This window comes from Rhinopithecus bieti, unplaced genomic scaffold (genome assembly GCF_001698545.2).
Source record: "Rhinopithecus bieti isolate Rb0 unplaced genomic scaffold, ASM169854v2 scaffold_39705, whole genome shotgun sequence".
Taxonomy (NCBI): domain Eukaryota; kingdom Metazoa; phylum Chordata; class Mammalia; order Primates; family Cercopithecidae; genus Rhinopithecus; species Rhinopithecus bieti.
Genome location: NW_016816813.1, coordinates 883,649 through 897,557, shown reverse-complemented (window position 1 = coordinate 897,557; position 13,909 = coordinate 883,649). Strand labels below are relative to the sequence as shown.

The following is a 13,909-nucleotide window of genomic DNA, read 5'->3' as shown; positions in this document are numbered from 1 at the left end:
GTCTGATATATCTTTGCATTCTGAGTCTATACTTATAATCAAAATATAGTAGAAATACCAATGTGTAATATTAGTGACTTACGTAAGCAGCTAGAAGCTTCCATTTGTGAGAACAAATTTATATTTTTGAGGATTGTTAAAGGTCAAGTGAATGTTCTCTGTAGGTAATTTACATTTAGTAAATTACTTCTCTTTACAGTAAGAGTTGGCTATCTGGACAAACTAACAGTGCTTCATATAATCACTCAAACCACAGTGTGTGCAACAGTACTACAAAACAAGACAGAAGCCCATGTGCTCAGGGTCTAGAGTGGGGGCAATTTCTTATAACCTCAACATTCAGAGTTGGGGGAGGTCAAATAGAAACCCTGCAGTTTGGGCTCTGAATTACTACAGCAGCATAGAGAGTGGGAAAGGAAGCAGAAACTGATAAACGGAATGGATTTATAAAAAAGGGAACAGATCACCACTTCCAATAAACCACAATGCCTTTTCTTAAGCAGGACAGACTGCAGCACAAGTATCCTGCATTGCATTTTATCTGGGAAAAAATTAAAACACTATAGGCAGGGGCTATGCACACCACCCTCAACTGCAGCTCTGAAGAGGGAAAACTCGCCCTCAGGAAGAGGAGGGGGCAGTAAAGGTCATTGTGTACACATTATCTGTTGGCAAATAATGTATTGTAGATCCTTTGAAGGAGCAAAATGACAATATATGGGAAAAATCAACTGCTCTTAAGATTCAGAGGAAGAGTATTTTCAAAAACATCTGTAATCATCAACAACTTTTGAGGCTTGTTATGTGCTTTGTATGTATAAACTCATTTAACTGTCACAAAAATTTCTAAGAGTGGGTACCATTATTATCCCTCCTTTATAAATAAGGAAATTGAGACATAGAGTAGCTAAATAAATTCCAAGGGCAAAAAGCTGGCTAGGGTTCAACTCCAAGTTAGTTGAGCTCCAGAACCCACGTTCTTAACTTCCTATACTTTAGTTAAATGTCTTTCAATAATTATCTGCCTCGACTTACAAAAACTTATAACTGAACCAGGAGCTGGATAAGATGAGAAAAGGAAACCCAAAACATGAGAATACTTCATTGAAGATAAGCAGAAACTAACATTGCGTCCAAAGGTCAATGATCTGGAAAACATCTGAGAAGTGCTCTGAAAATTCTGGGAAAAAATAGAAAAAAGAAGAAACAGAGAATCAACCAGTAAGTAGATTTTTGTGTTTGTTTGTTTGTAAGAGATAAGGTATTGCTTAGGCTGGAGTGCAGTGGCATGACCATAGCTCACTGTAACCTTGAACTCCTGGGTTCTCAAGCGATTTGCCTGCCTCAGCCTCCTGAGTAGTTAGGACTATAGGCACATGCTACCATGCCCAGCTTAAATGGTGTTTCTTTAAAAAAAAAAAAAAAAAAAAGATACTCTGAAGCAATAATCTAACACAACAGAAAACATAAAGATAATAGAAAACTCAGATTTTAAGTCCTAAGGGGGAAGATTTTAAAGAGCATATTTCTTTCTTTTTTCTTTTTTGAGACAGTTTCACTCTGTAGCTCAGGATGGAATGCAGTGGCACGATCTTGGCTCACTGCAACCTCCATTCCCAGGGTTCAAGTGATTCTCGTGCCTCAGCCTCCTGAGTATACAGGCATACACCACCACACCTAGCTAATTTTTGTATTTTCAATAGAGACAAGAATTTTTTTTTTTTTTTTTTTTTTTTTGAGACAGAGTCTTACTTTATTGCCCAGGCTGGAGCGCAGTGGCGCGATCTCGGTTCACTGCAAGCTCCGCCTCCCGGGTTCACGCCATTCTCCTGCCTCAGCCTTCCATGTAGCTGGGACTACAGGCGCCCGCCACCACGCCCGGCTAATTTTTTGTATTTTTAGTAGAGACGGGGTTTCACCGTGTTAGCCAGGATGGTCTCCATCTCCTGACCTCGTGATCCGCCCGTCTCAGCCTCCCAAAGTGCTGGGATTACAGGCGTGAGCCACTGCGCCCGGCGAGACAAGAATTTTGCCACGTAGGCCAGGCTGGTCTCGCACTCCTGACTTCAGGTGATCCTTCTGCCTCGGCCTCCCAAAGTGCTGGGATTACAGGCATGAGCCACCACGCCCAGCCCTATAGAGCATATTTTATTGGCAAAATTAATTAGCAGAAAATCATACTAAGACATTCTGGAGAAAATGTATTAAATTTCTCTAATACCTAGTTAGAAAAATAGGTAGCCGTAGTTCTTATTTCTATTACATTCAATCCAAGAAAACAAGTGACAGAACATCTAACTGTTTTTAATGAAACAAAATAAGACACTAAAAGGTGTGTCTCAAACACGGAAGAGTTTAGAAAATGAAGTACTCTGATGTTTCCTCCAAAAATGACAAAGGTTTAGGCAAGCCCATGGAATGAAGAATTAAGAATTCAGTTAGGTGAAAGTTTTTAATTTTTTAAATGACTGCTTAAGGACTGGCTGGGGAAGAAGGAGAGGTAGTGGTTGAAGGAAATAAAAATATTTTACCTCAAATTATATTTATCTGACATATTTTGAGATGGCTGTCAGAGAGCCAGCAAACAGAAGTGGTGCTGCAAAGCTTTCTTTTGTGGAAGAAATTTGCATCTATGGAGAATCTCCATTAATGCAGCCAGGACTTCCCTTGTCTGGAATCTAGAAAAGGGTAAATGACAGCCTGTCTGACACCTTTAAAGGTCTTAAACATTTACCATCCATTCTCTGAGAAAGCTACTAACAAGACCACCTTTCCTAGTCAGGTCCCCTTTCCCTCCCCTTAAGCTGTCTTGCCACTAAAACCTGATGTACCAAAATAACATGTTTTTGGCCATGCTGGGAGCTCACATTACTTCTGTAACCTGAAGATGGTATTAAGTTCCTACACCCGGCCAGACACAGTGGCTCATTTCTGTAATCCCAGCACTTTTGAGAGGCTGAGATGGGCGGATCACCTCAGGTAAGAAGTTTGACAGCAGTCTGGCCAACATGGTGAAACCCTGTCTCTACTATAAATACAAAAATTAGCTGGTCGTGGTGGCGCATGCCTATAGTCCCAGCAACTCGGGAGGCTGAGGTAGAAGAATTGCTTCAACCAAGGAGGCGGAGGTTGCAGTGAGCCAAGATCACACCATTGCACTCCAGCCTGGGCGACAGAGCAAGACTTCATCTCAAAAAAAAAAAGTTTCTACACCCCACTGGGGACGGGGTAAGGTCTTTGAAGGCCCCCATGTATACACATTAAATAAATGTATATTCCTTTTCTCCAATTAATCTGCCTTTTGCAAACAATTTTATTTTCCAGCGGAAATTTATTTTCCTTGGCCCTGTTATTCAGAGGGCCAAGGGGGAACTTCAAGGTTACAGTGAAATGATCTTGCCACTGTACTCCAGCCTGGGGAACAGAGAGAGGGAGACCTTGTCTCTTAAAGAAAAGAAATACCATTTACTTTCTGGTTCTCTATGTTTTCTCTCTTCCTTTCCATTTTTTCCCCAGAATTGTCAAAAACACTTTTCAAATGTTTTCCAGATCACTGACCTTTGGATGCACTACTTACCTTCAGTGAAGTATTCTAAAACGTGTTAAGTTTCCTTTTTTCCTTGTATTTTACCTAGCTCCTGGTTCCCCTTGGTTCACATGGTGAAATATCGGTAACACGTATCTTTACCTGCTAAATAAAGGTAAACGCCAGTAGGACAAGTTCTGAGACTGCCCTCACAGGACTTACAAGAATTGCATGTGGCCAGGCGCGGTGGCTCAAGCCTGTAATCCCAGCACTTTGGGACGGCGTGGGAGTACGAGGTCAGCGAGATCAAGACATCCTGGGCTAAACCGGTGAAACCCGTCTCTCTAAAACTACAAAAAAAAAAAAAAAAAAAAACTAGCCGGGCGAGGTGGCGGCGCGCTGTAGTCCCAGGTACCCGGGAGGCTGAGGTAGGGAATGGGGTAAACCCGGGAGGCAGAGCTTGCAGTGAGCTGAGATCCGGCCATGCACTCCTTCACGGGCGACGAGCGAGACTCCGGTCTCAAAAAAAAAAAAAAAAAAAAAAAAAAAAAAAAAAACAAAAAGAATTGCATTGTGCCTGGCGCGGTGGCTGAAGTCTGTCATCCCAGCATTTGGGGAGCGAACGGGCGATACGAGGTCAGGGATCGAGCATATCCTGGGAACCCTGTCTCTACTAAACAATACAAAAAAGCTTAGGACGCTCGATTGGCGGGCACCTGTAAGTCCGCAGCTACTCGGAGGCTGGAGCAGGAGAATGGCGTGAACGCCGAGGTGAGGCTTGTAGTGGCTGAGATCCGGCCCTGCAGTCAAGGACTGGGCCACAGAGCGAGACTCCATCTCAAAAAGAAAAAAAAAAAAAAAAAGAATTGCATGCTGTGTCCTGGACAGAAATATAGTTATAACTAGGCAATAAACAGGCTGTACCTTGGCCCACTTCCTAAACCCTCAGGGAGACAGATTTGAAGTTTCCTCTAGTCTCCTCATTCGGTGGCCCTGCAATTAAACATCTTTCTTTGCTGCACCCAGGGTCTTGCATACTGACTTGTCACGCACAATGGGCAATGGACTGTTACGGTTCCAGTTCCATATCTTAAGTTACTATAAGACAAAAGCTTAAAAATCCAATTATAAAGTAAAAAGAGGCTCGGCGTGGTGGCTCACGCCTGTAATCCCAGCACTTTGGGAGGCCGAGGTGGGTGGATCACCTGAGGTCAGGAGTTTGAAGACCAGCCTGGCAAACATGGAGAAACCCCATCTCTACTAAAAATACAAAATTAGCCAGGCGTGGTGGCACATACCTGTAATCCCAGCTACATGGGAGGCTGAGGCAGGAGAATCGTTTGGGCCAGGGAAGTGGAGGTTGCAGTGAGCTGAGATCACGCCACTGCACTCCAGCCTGGGCAACAAGAGCGAAACTCTTTCTCAAAAAAAACAAACAAAAAGGTAAAAAGGGTTGGCATGTATCATAAATTATGAGAAGGCAGAAACTGTTAAAATCGGGAAAGAACTACTTTTTATGATGGCTGTAGACCATGCAGAAAACAAAGCCAAAGCTATGACCAAGATAATAATGTTTCATGGATTAAACATTTGTGAAAAAAGTATGAAAGACAGGATTCAAATAGTATAAGACTGAATAAATATCAAATTTTACCTTTATAAACAATACCTATTTCTCTTTTTTAAAACTTTTTTTTGAGATTGGGTCTCACTCCGTTGCCCAGGTTGTAGTGCAGTGGCATGGTCTCATCTCACTGCAGCCTTGACTTCCTGGGCTCAAGTGATACACCCACCTCAGCCTCCCTGGTAGCTAGGACCACAGGTGCACACTACCGTGCCCGGCTAATTTTTTGTAGAGATGGGGTTTCATCATGTTGCCCAGGCTGGTCTTGAACTCCTGGGTTCAAGTGATCTGCTTGCCTTGGCCTCCCAAAGTGCTGGGATTACAGGTGTGAGCCACCATGCTCAGCCAAGAATACCTGTTTCTAAGCACCCATGCAACATTTATAAAACCTGCAACTTATCCTGACCACAATAAAAAAAATTTTAGGCAAAAAAGAGCCTGGTATCATTTATTACATTATTAACAAATAATTATGTATGAATATTAAAGTACTTACCCCACCTTCCAAATTTTGCTGCAAGTTGAAATCAGAAGCAAATTCATAGCCTTAAATGCTTACATGGTTTAAGGGGGAAAAAAAATCAGGTAACTGTTTATTCAATTTAAGTTAAATAAACATGCAAAAAGGACCCTGAGAAAGTAGGAAGCACAAAGAATAAAGTAGACTCCTATATATCTGTTGAATCTGAGAAGTGTTTTTGACAGAAAAAAAAAAATCACATCTAATTTAAAAGAGAACAAAAGCAAAATTTAGAAAAAATGTGGTATTTGACTCAGGAAAAAAAAGGTCAAACCCTGAACAGATAATAAATCAGCCAGGAAGAAATTTAGGAGAAAAAAAAAAAAGGAAAACTGTTTAAGCAAAAGCCTCCAGGCCTAGATAATTTAGTAGTGATTTAGTCTCAAGGAAGTTACTTCCCATTCTAAATAAACTGTTGCAGAAAAAAGAAATAAAAAACAGCATCAGCTATAATAGCAACTAGTTCTTAAAGTGCTTATTATGTTCCAGACATTAATCTAAGTGCTTTTACATATATTGTAAAATTTAAACTTCACATTTTAGCACTTGTACTATTTATTATCCCCAATATTCAAATAAACTAGAAAAAGAAGGAAAGGTTTAAAATTCATTTTAAAAACTGGCATAAGTTTGAAACCAATCTCATTAAAAGTAAACTTTTCACTGGGTGTGTTGGTGTGCACCTGTAGTCCCAGCTACTCAGGAAGTTGAGGCAGGAGGATCCTTTGAGCCCAGTAGTTCAAGGCTATAGTGGGCTATGACTGCACCCATGAACAGCCACTGCACTGTAGCCAGGCAATATAGCAAGATCTTGTCTCAAAACAAAACCAAAACATTTAAATAAAATGTTCACAAAACAAATTTACTTAAAATAATCACCAATATAAAAATAAATTCATGAGTTCAATGGAAATATTTTAATTGATGCTTAAACATGGCAATTAAGTTGAACAGGTACTTCTGACGTAAAATTCTACAAACAAAAGCAAACATACTTAACAAAAGCAAACATTATACTTAACATTGCCATTAAAATAAGGAACAAGACCATGAAGCAGACTTTGATCATTATTAGTTGCACTGGAAGTGCTAATATCAGTGTAGTAAAAATAAATAAAATTGGAAAATAATTATTTAGATAATACTTCGTAAATTAAAAAGTAGCACTGGTAAATCCAAGCCCAAGTACTAACAGACTTCACTCAGTATAGAAAATAAATAGCAACTAAAATATAAAAGATTTTGGGCTTGGCATGGTGGCTCACGCCTGTAATACCAGCACCTGGGGAGGCTGAGGTGGGTGGATCACCTGAGGTCAGGAGTTCAAGACCAGCCTGGACAACATGGTGAAGCCCTGTCTCTACTAAAAATACAAAAATTAACTGGATATGGTGGCGCACAACTGTAATCCCAGCTACTCGGAAGGCTCAGGAAGGAGAATTGCTTGAACCTGGGAGGTGGAGGTTACAGTCACCAGAGATCACACCGATGCCCTCCAGCCTGGGTGACAGAGTGAGACTGTGTCCCCCCCACCCCAAAAAAAAGATTTCCTACAGTAATTAAGACAGTGTATTATTAGCACATCTTAAAGCAGACCAATGGCACAGAATACAGTCCAGAAACAAACTTACACATTTACCAGCTTATAAGAAAAGTGTGCAATGTAGTTGGGAAAGGATAATCTTTGGTAATAAATAGTGTGGGTTAATTGTACATCAATGTGGAAAATCAATTCCAGATAGACAGTCAAATCAAAATGAAATAGGTTGAACCATAAAGCTTTCAGAATAACAACAAGGGAAAATACTCAGATACCTAATACCCATCCGAAAAAGGACCTGTATCCAGAATACAGAAAGAACAACTAAAATCAGTAAGAAAAAGGCAGACAACCCAATACTAAAATGGGCAAAAACCTCGGACTGTCCACAAAAGATGCCCAAATAGTATTTGAAAAGGTGTTCAACTTCATTAAAAAAAAATAAAACCCCAGAAAACCAACACCAAATTAAAACTACAACATATACCAATACACACCGCTAAAATGAAAATATCTAACATTGGAAATAACACGGAGTATCGAGAACTTATTACACTGTGAGCATAGCATAAACTGTTACAACCATTCTGGAAAATGAAAAAATTTGAATGTCTGAATATATGCAGCTGTGTTCCAGCAACCCTATTCCTAAGTATCTATCCAACTGAGAAGTGTAATGCATTCACAAAAAAATGTGCAAGAACATTCACAGCAGTCTGTTCATAATAAACTTTTTCCATCTATAAAATGGATTAACTGTAATATAATACAATGAATATATACACAGCATTGAGGATGACTGAGCTAAATTACACAAAACATGAGTGTTTCTCACAGATTATATACTCCATGTATCCATTGATATCGTTAAGGAAAACAAAACTAAATTAATCTCTGGTGCTAGAAGTCACAAAAATGACTATGCTAGGGTACTGTTAATGTTCATAGTGATTATGTGGATGTATTTACTTAAAGAAAATTCACTGAAGGGCATGAAGTTATAGTGGTGCACTTTTCTCTTTATATGTCTCCATAAAAATTTTATATTAATAGGCGGGGTGCGGTGGCTCAAGCCTGTAATCCCAGCACTTTGGGAGGCTCCGAGACGGGCGGATCACAGAGGTAGGAGATCGAATCATCCTGCTAACACGGTGAAACCTCCCGTCTCTACAAAAAATACCAAAAACTAGCCAGGGCGAAGGTGCGGCGCCTGTAGTCCCAGCTACTCGGGTGAGGCTGAGGCAGGAGAATGCGTGAACCGGAGGCGGAGCTGCAGTGAAAGCTGAGATCTGGCCACTGCACTCCCCAGCCCTGGGTGACCAGAAGCAGAAGACCCGTCTCAAAAAAAAAAAAAAAAAAAAAAAAAAAAAATTTATATTAATAAAGCAGGATCATCCCTACATAACAGCAATAACCAGTTAAAACTATGAAATGAAGAGCTTTCTAAAATAGTAACAAACAAAACACCCAGTTTAGCAAGATATTTCTGATAGGGGTAACTGTAACACTTTGATACATACCATATGACCTTTACCCTTTGCTTCTTTATGAATTAGCTTATGACATTAATGTAGTTCAAATATTCCAATAGAAACTTAATTTGAAATAATACAAGTAATTCTAAAGTTCATCAGGAAGCATAAAAGGGTGAGTACTTGAAAAAACAAAAACAGTAACAGTGGACACAAAAGTTATGATTTAATCAGTGGCACAGAATATACACATACCATATAGTGTGTATATATGTGTATACATTTAATACAAGTCCAAAATCTTTGATCATACACCTTTGGGGTTAGCTGGGGTTCATAAACCAGAATATTTTGGATTTCTAAAAACTAGATGTATACACCATATGCCCCCCAGTTGAGTCTGGAACAGCAGACTAATCAACATTACTATAAATGAGATAAAGACTGTTAAGTGGCCTCATGTCATTTCAGGTCAGGTTTGCCACAGAATGAGTTCTGATGTTAAATCTAGGGGAAAAAAATTGTTTGCCAGAATCTTTTGGGTTTTAGAATTGTGAATAAGAGATTGTTAATCAGTGTAGGATAAGACAGACATCTTAAATAAATGAGCAGGGGAAAGGAAAGCTTATCTGAACAAACTGTGCAGTGGTTAAATTTTCAAGTGAACAAATTGTCAAGCAGTTAAATATTTAGGGAAAAAATGTACACTGACCCTTTTTTCATATCAGGTACCAAAACAAGAAACAAATAGATTAGGAGCTAACTCCTAATTTTACCAAATCAGGAAATACAAACCTAGAAACAGGTGATGATATAGTCGAATATACCTCTGGAAATGGATAAGCATATGCTATGCAAAAAAATGACAATTTGCTGGTAGAAATGTAAATTGATGCAAGTTTAATAGCAGCATATGGCAAAATATACTGAGATCCTTAAAAAAAGGTACACTAACTTCTTTTTGGTAATTCTACTCTCTAAAATTTCTAAGGAAATAGTTAACATAAACAAATGTTTATTTACAAAATGCTCACTGCTGTTTTGTTTGTAATAGCTAAAAAAAGCTTTATATTATTGGAAGTAAAAGGCAGCAGCTGGATGAGGTGGCTCACATGCCTGTAATTCCAACACTTGGGAGGCTGAGGTAGAAGGACTGCTTGAGTCCAAGAGTTTGAGATTAGCCTGGGCAACATAGTGAGACACCATCTCTCCGAAAGACAAAAAAACAAAAAACAAAAAAACTGGGTATGATGGAATATGCTTACAGTCCCAGCTATTCGGGAGGCTGAGGTTGGAGGATCACTTGAACCTGGGAGGTTGAGGCTGCAGTGAGCCATGATTTTGCCACTGTACTTCAGCCTGGGCAACAGAGTGAGACCCTCTCTCAAAAAAACAAAAAGCATTAGGTAACTACATGTATCATGAATTCAACAATGTAGATACAAATTTACGAAAAAAGACAAAAGTATGACAAAATGATAACATTTATAAAAAGAAAAAAAACCACACAATGAGTCCACTGTTTAAAGGAAGTAGCAAAATAAGTAATAATAAAGTCAAAACTTATGTAATTTCAGAAAGCTGGGCCTGAGCCTGAAAGATGACCAGAGAAAGGATGAATGCAGAATATATAGTAATATGCTTTTGAAATTACTCCTAATAGTCATGATATGTAGCCTTTGCATGAATGCTGATGGATGCTTTTCTCATGTGCAATTTCAACACACTGTAGTTCTAATAATATCCAGGGCTAAATCTGTAACAAGATTTTACTTAACACTTCTCAGATTTGGCATACACTGACTGCATTAACCTCTAAGTAATAGCCAAACAACAGACTGGATCCTTACATGTAATTATAAAAACAGCCATGGATTGTTGTAGTATACATCAACCCTGAAATGCAGCCACTGGGCATTTAAGTATTCAAACAGGTTACCAGGTACAATAGTGTACCTATTGTACCTTAGAAGTCCAGGACCTGTTGACTTTTAAGGTAAAATGGGGATATGATCTTGCCTTTGAACATAAAAGCTCCAAATGCAAGTTATCTTTCAACTTTATTTAGCAGTTCCTGGTTAGTTAACTATGCATCTTGAAGAAACTCAACTTATTTTATTTGTATATGAATTTTCAGTACTTAGCATACCCAAGTATGAACTGAATAAGAAGAAAACTGTGATTTTCAGCATTGTACAAACTCCCAAAAAAGAGTAAGAATTGACTTGCAAAGGAATTTAATCAGTTTCTAAACAAGACTGCCAATGTAAAGTAATTCAAACTTCTGAAGTTAATGAAAATATTTATTCAAACCTAACTGTAGTACAATCTCAAGTTGAGTTAAATAAACATTAACTATATGATATTTAGTTTCTCAGGAATAGACCACTGCCACATCATAAAAATTTCTTACATCATAAGTTTTTGCAGTAAGGTTCAGCAATTAAGAAGACATGATTTCTACACTGAGAAATGTTGTGTTAAGGTTGGATGGATTTTTTTTAAGGCCCAGTACAAAAAAATGGTTGAGGAAAGTGACTCTTTAACAAAATATACACCTGTAGAAAAAAATCCCTAATATACTGACATTTAATTGAACGGAAAGTACTAAAGAGAACATACTTTAATATCTAGGCACAATTGGTCAGGTACTAATTATAATTTCTGTTCTCATTTAAAAGTTTAAACCAATTCTTCAACTTGACTGATGTGTGTGAGTCTAATACAGAGAAGGCACCTCTCTCATCTCTCAACTCTCCTTAAGGACCTTTTGAGAGAAACTCTTTGTAACACTTTAAGGGACACAGACAATGCACTGTATCTAAGTATAGATATAGTTATTTAACATACCCCATTGTAGGAGAAACTAAAATATAAAACTATGATTTCTCTTTTTACATCTTATGATGGACACAACACCAGAAGATAATCCTCCACATAAACTTTCACATAGAATACGAGATTTAAATTATATGTGCATTGGTCACTACAATGTAAAGAGTTCTATGAATTAGTGCAATTCTTTAAATCCCCAGCATTTAGGGGAAAAGTACATATCAAGAAATCTCTACTACAAACCAAACTTTTTATGGCTCAATAGTCTAACCACTTAAAGTCCTGTAAAATCTTAAAAGTTATAAATGAAAGATCAGAACATTCAATAAATGGTTTACAAAATTCTCTCTTTAAAACAGAGAACAGAGGGATCACAAGAAATAGGTAAAGTGTAAAATTCCAGAAATATAATACTTACAGCAATTATAAGAAAGGGGTAGCATTCACTCTAGGAAAAAACTCATCAAACTATTGATTTCTAATTAGATATTTTGCTATCGGTTGAGGTGGTTATCATTTTGTAGTACTTAGTGGCTGTGTATTTAAATGTCTTGTTGAACAGTTACTGAAGGTAATTTATAAGAGTAAGCATCATTTTCCTCCAAAACAAGTGAGAAACTATTCCAGATGAGTAAGTCTTAGAATTAGGGATCATAAGAAGTCAAAAAACACATTAGGTTGATTTAACTCTATTTCAACAAGATTTACACAGTATTTACAATATGGAATTGTCAAAGCTATACAGTTTTGCAGATTGACTTTACTTCCATTTCTGCAAATGTTTTTCCCAAAATAAAAATAAACCAAGTAAGTCTATTTACAAACTCGGAAGCTGTTTTAGAAACAGCATGATTTAGATATAAAGTGAAATTTCAGTACAATCAAAGTGCAGGTCACGCTTTCAAATTCTGTCAATATCCCATTCCCTACACTCAGTTTAAGGGATACGAGTTTTGAACACCTACTGTTCTTATGTGCCCAGAATGTTTACTCATCATAATGCAATGATAATAAAAATTTGTCTACATCCATTCCCGCTGGAAATGAACTGGGAAGCTTCTTTTCTGTTGAAAAGAGAAAGAAAAAATAAACTCAAACAAGGCCAAAATGCTTTCTTAGTAAATCACCTAAAACAGTGTATTGGGTTCTTTCACATACTACTAAAATTGTCAAACTTTTTTGGTCTATTAGAATTTTACTTCTATAGAGAAGTAGAGACAAGTTTTATAAACCCAAAGTTAATTAAATATACTTCAATAGCACCTGAATGTTAGTTTATGGCAAAAGACATTATACAAATCCAGAGTATCTGAATGTTGAGTGAGACAAGATAGAACATGCTTTCTATGCTAGGTGGTTATTACTGCTAAGAAAGCTTTACTGACAGATGTTTAAAGTAACAGGTACTACTTGTCAGTTCCAAAACTTAATATACACCAGATACTTCATGTATATACTACATTTAGACTTCACAGCCTAAGGTATCTGGTAATATCATGTCAAGTGATGAGGCTGAGACTCAGAGAGGCTACAGACTTAATCATGATCACAGGACCAATACACAGTAGATGCAGGATTCAAACCCAGACTTGCAGGGCAACAAAGCCTAAATTATTTCCCTGATACCATACTTCCTCTATGATATTTTAAACGCTTTCTATTCAATTCACTTACTAAATAGCTAACCAAATTGAAAATAAATGAATTTCATTTATCAATGCTATCCCTGCATTGCCTTCCTAGAGACAACCATGCTTAAAGAAAAAACGTAAGTAAGGCCAAGTGCAGTGGCTCATGCCTGTAATCCCAGCACTTTGGGGGGCCAAGGCATGCAGATCACCTGAGCTCAGGACTTCAAGATCAGCCTGGGCAACATGGCAAAACCTTGTCTCTATAAAAAAAAATTTAAAAAACAGAACAAATGTCCAGGTGTGGCGGCTTACGCCTGAATCTCAGCACCCTGAAAGGCCAAGGCGGGTGGATCACGAGGTCAGGAGTTCAAGACCAGCCTGGTCAATGTGGTGAAACCCTATCTCTACTAAAAATACAAAAATTAGCCTGGTGTGGTGGCAGACACCTGTAATCCCAGCTACTCTGGGGTCTGAGGCAGGGAAATTGCTTGAACTCAGGCAGAAGTTGCAGTGAGGCGAGATTGTGCCACTGTACTCCAGTGGGTAATAGCACAAGGCTCCATCTCAAAAAAAAAAAAGAAAAAAGTATTAGCCAGGTGCAGTGGCACATGCCTGTAGCCCCAGCTACTTGGGAGGCTGAGGTAGGAGAATCGCTTGAGCCTGGGAGGTGGAGGCTGCAGTGAGCTGAGATCACACCATTGCACTCCAGCCTGGGTGACTGGAGTGAAACCCTGGCTCGAAATAAAAAAAAGGAAAAACAT

The 13,909-nt window shown here is 38.4% G+C and overlaps 1 protein-coding gene across 1 annotated transcript in view; it reads right to left on the bottom strand.

The window, feature by feature from the left end:
* Positions 1-10,782: 10,782 nt before the first annotated feature.
* NPAT (nuclear protein, coactivator of histone transcription) overlaps positions 10,783-13,909 on the bottom strand; it is a 65,602-nt gene continuing 62,475 nt past the window's right edge. Inside the window, 1 exon segment of the mRNA XM_017855271.1 lies at positions 10,783-12,581. Within this exon segment, the coding sequence (XP_017710760.1) occupies positions 12,505-12,581 (77 nt within the window). The 3' untranslated portion in view covers positions 10,783-12,504.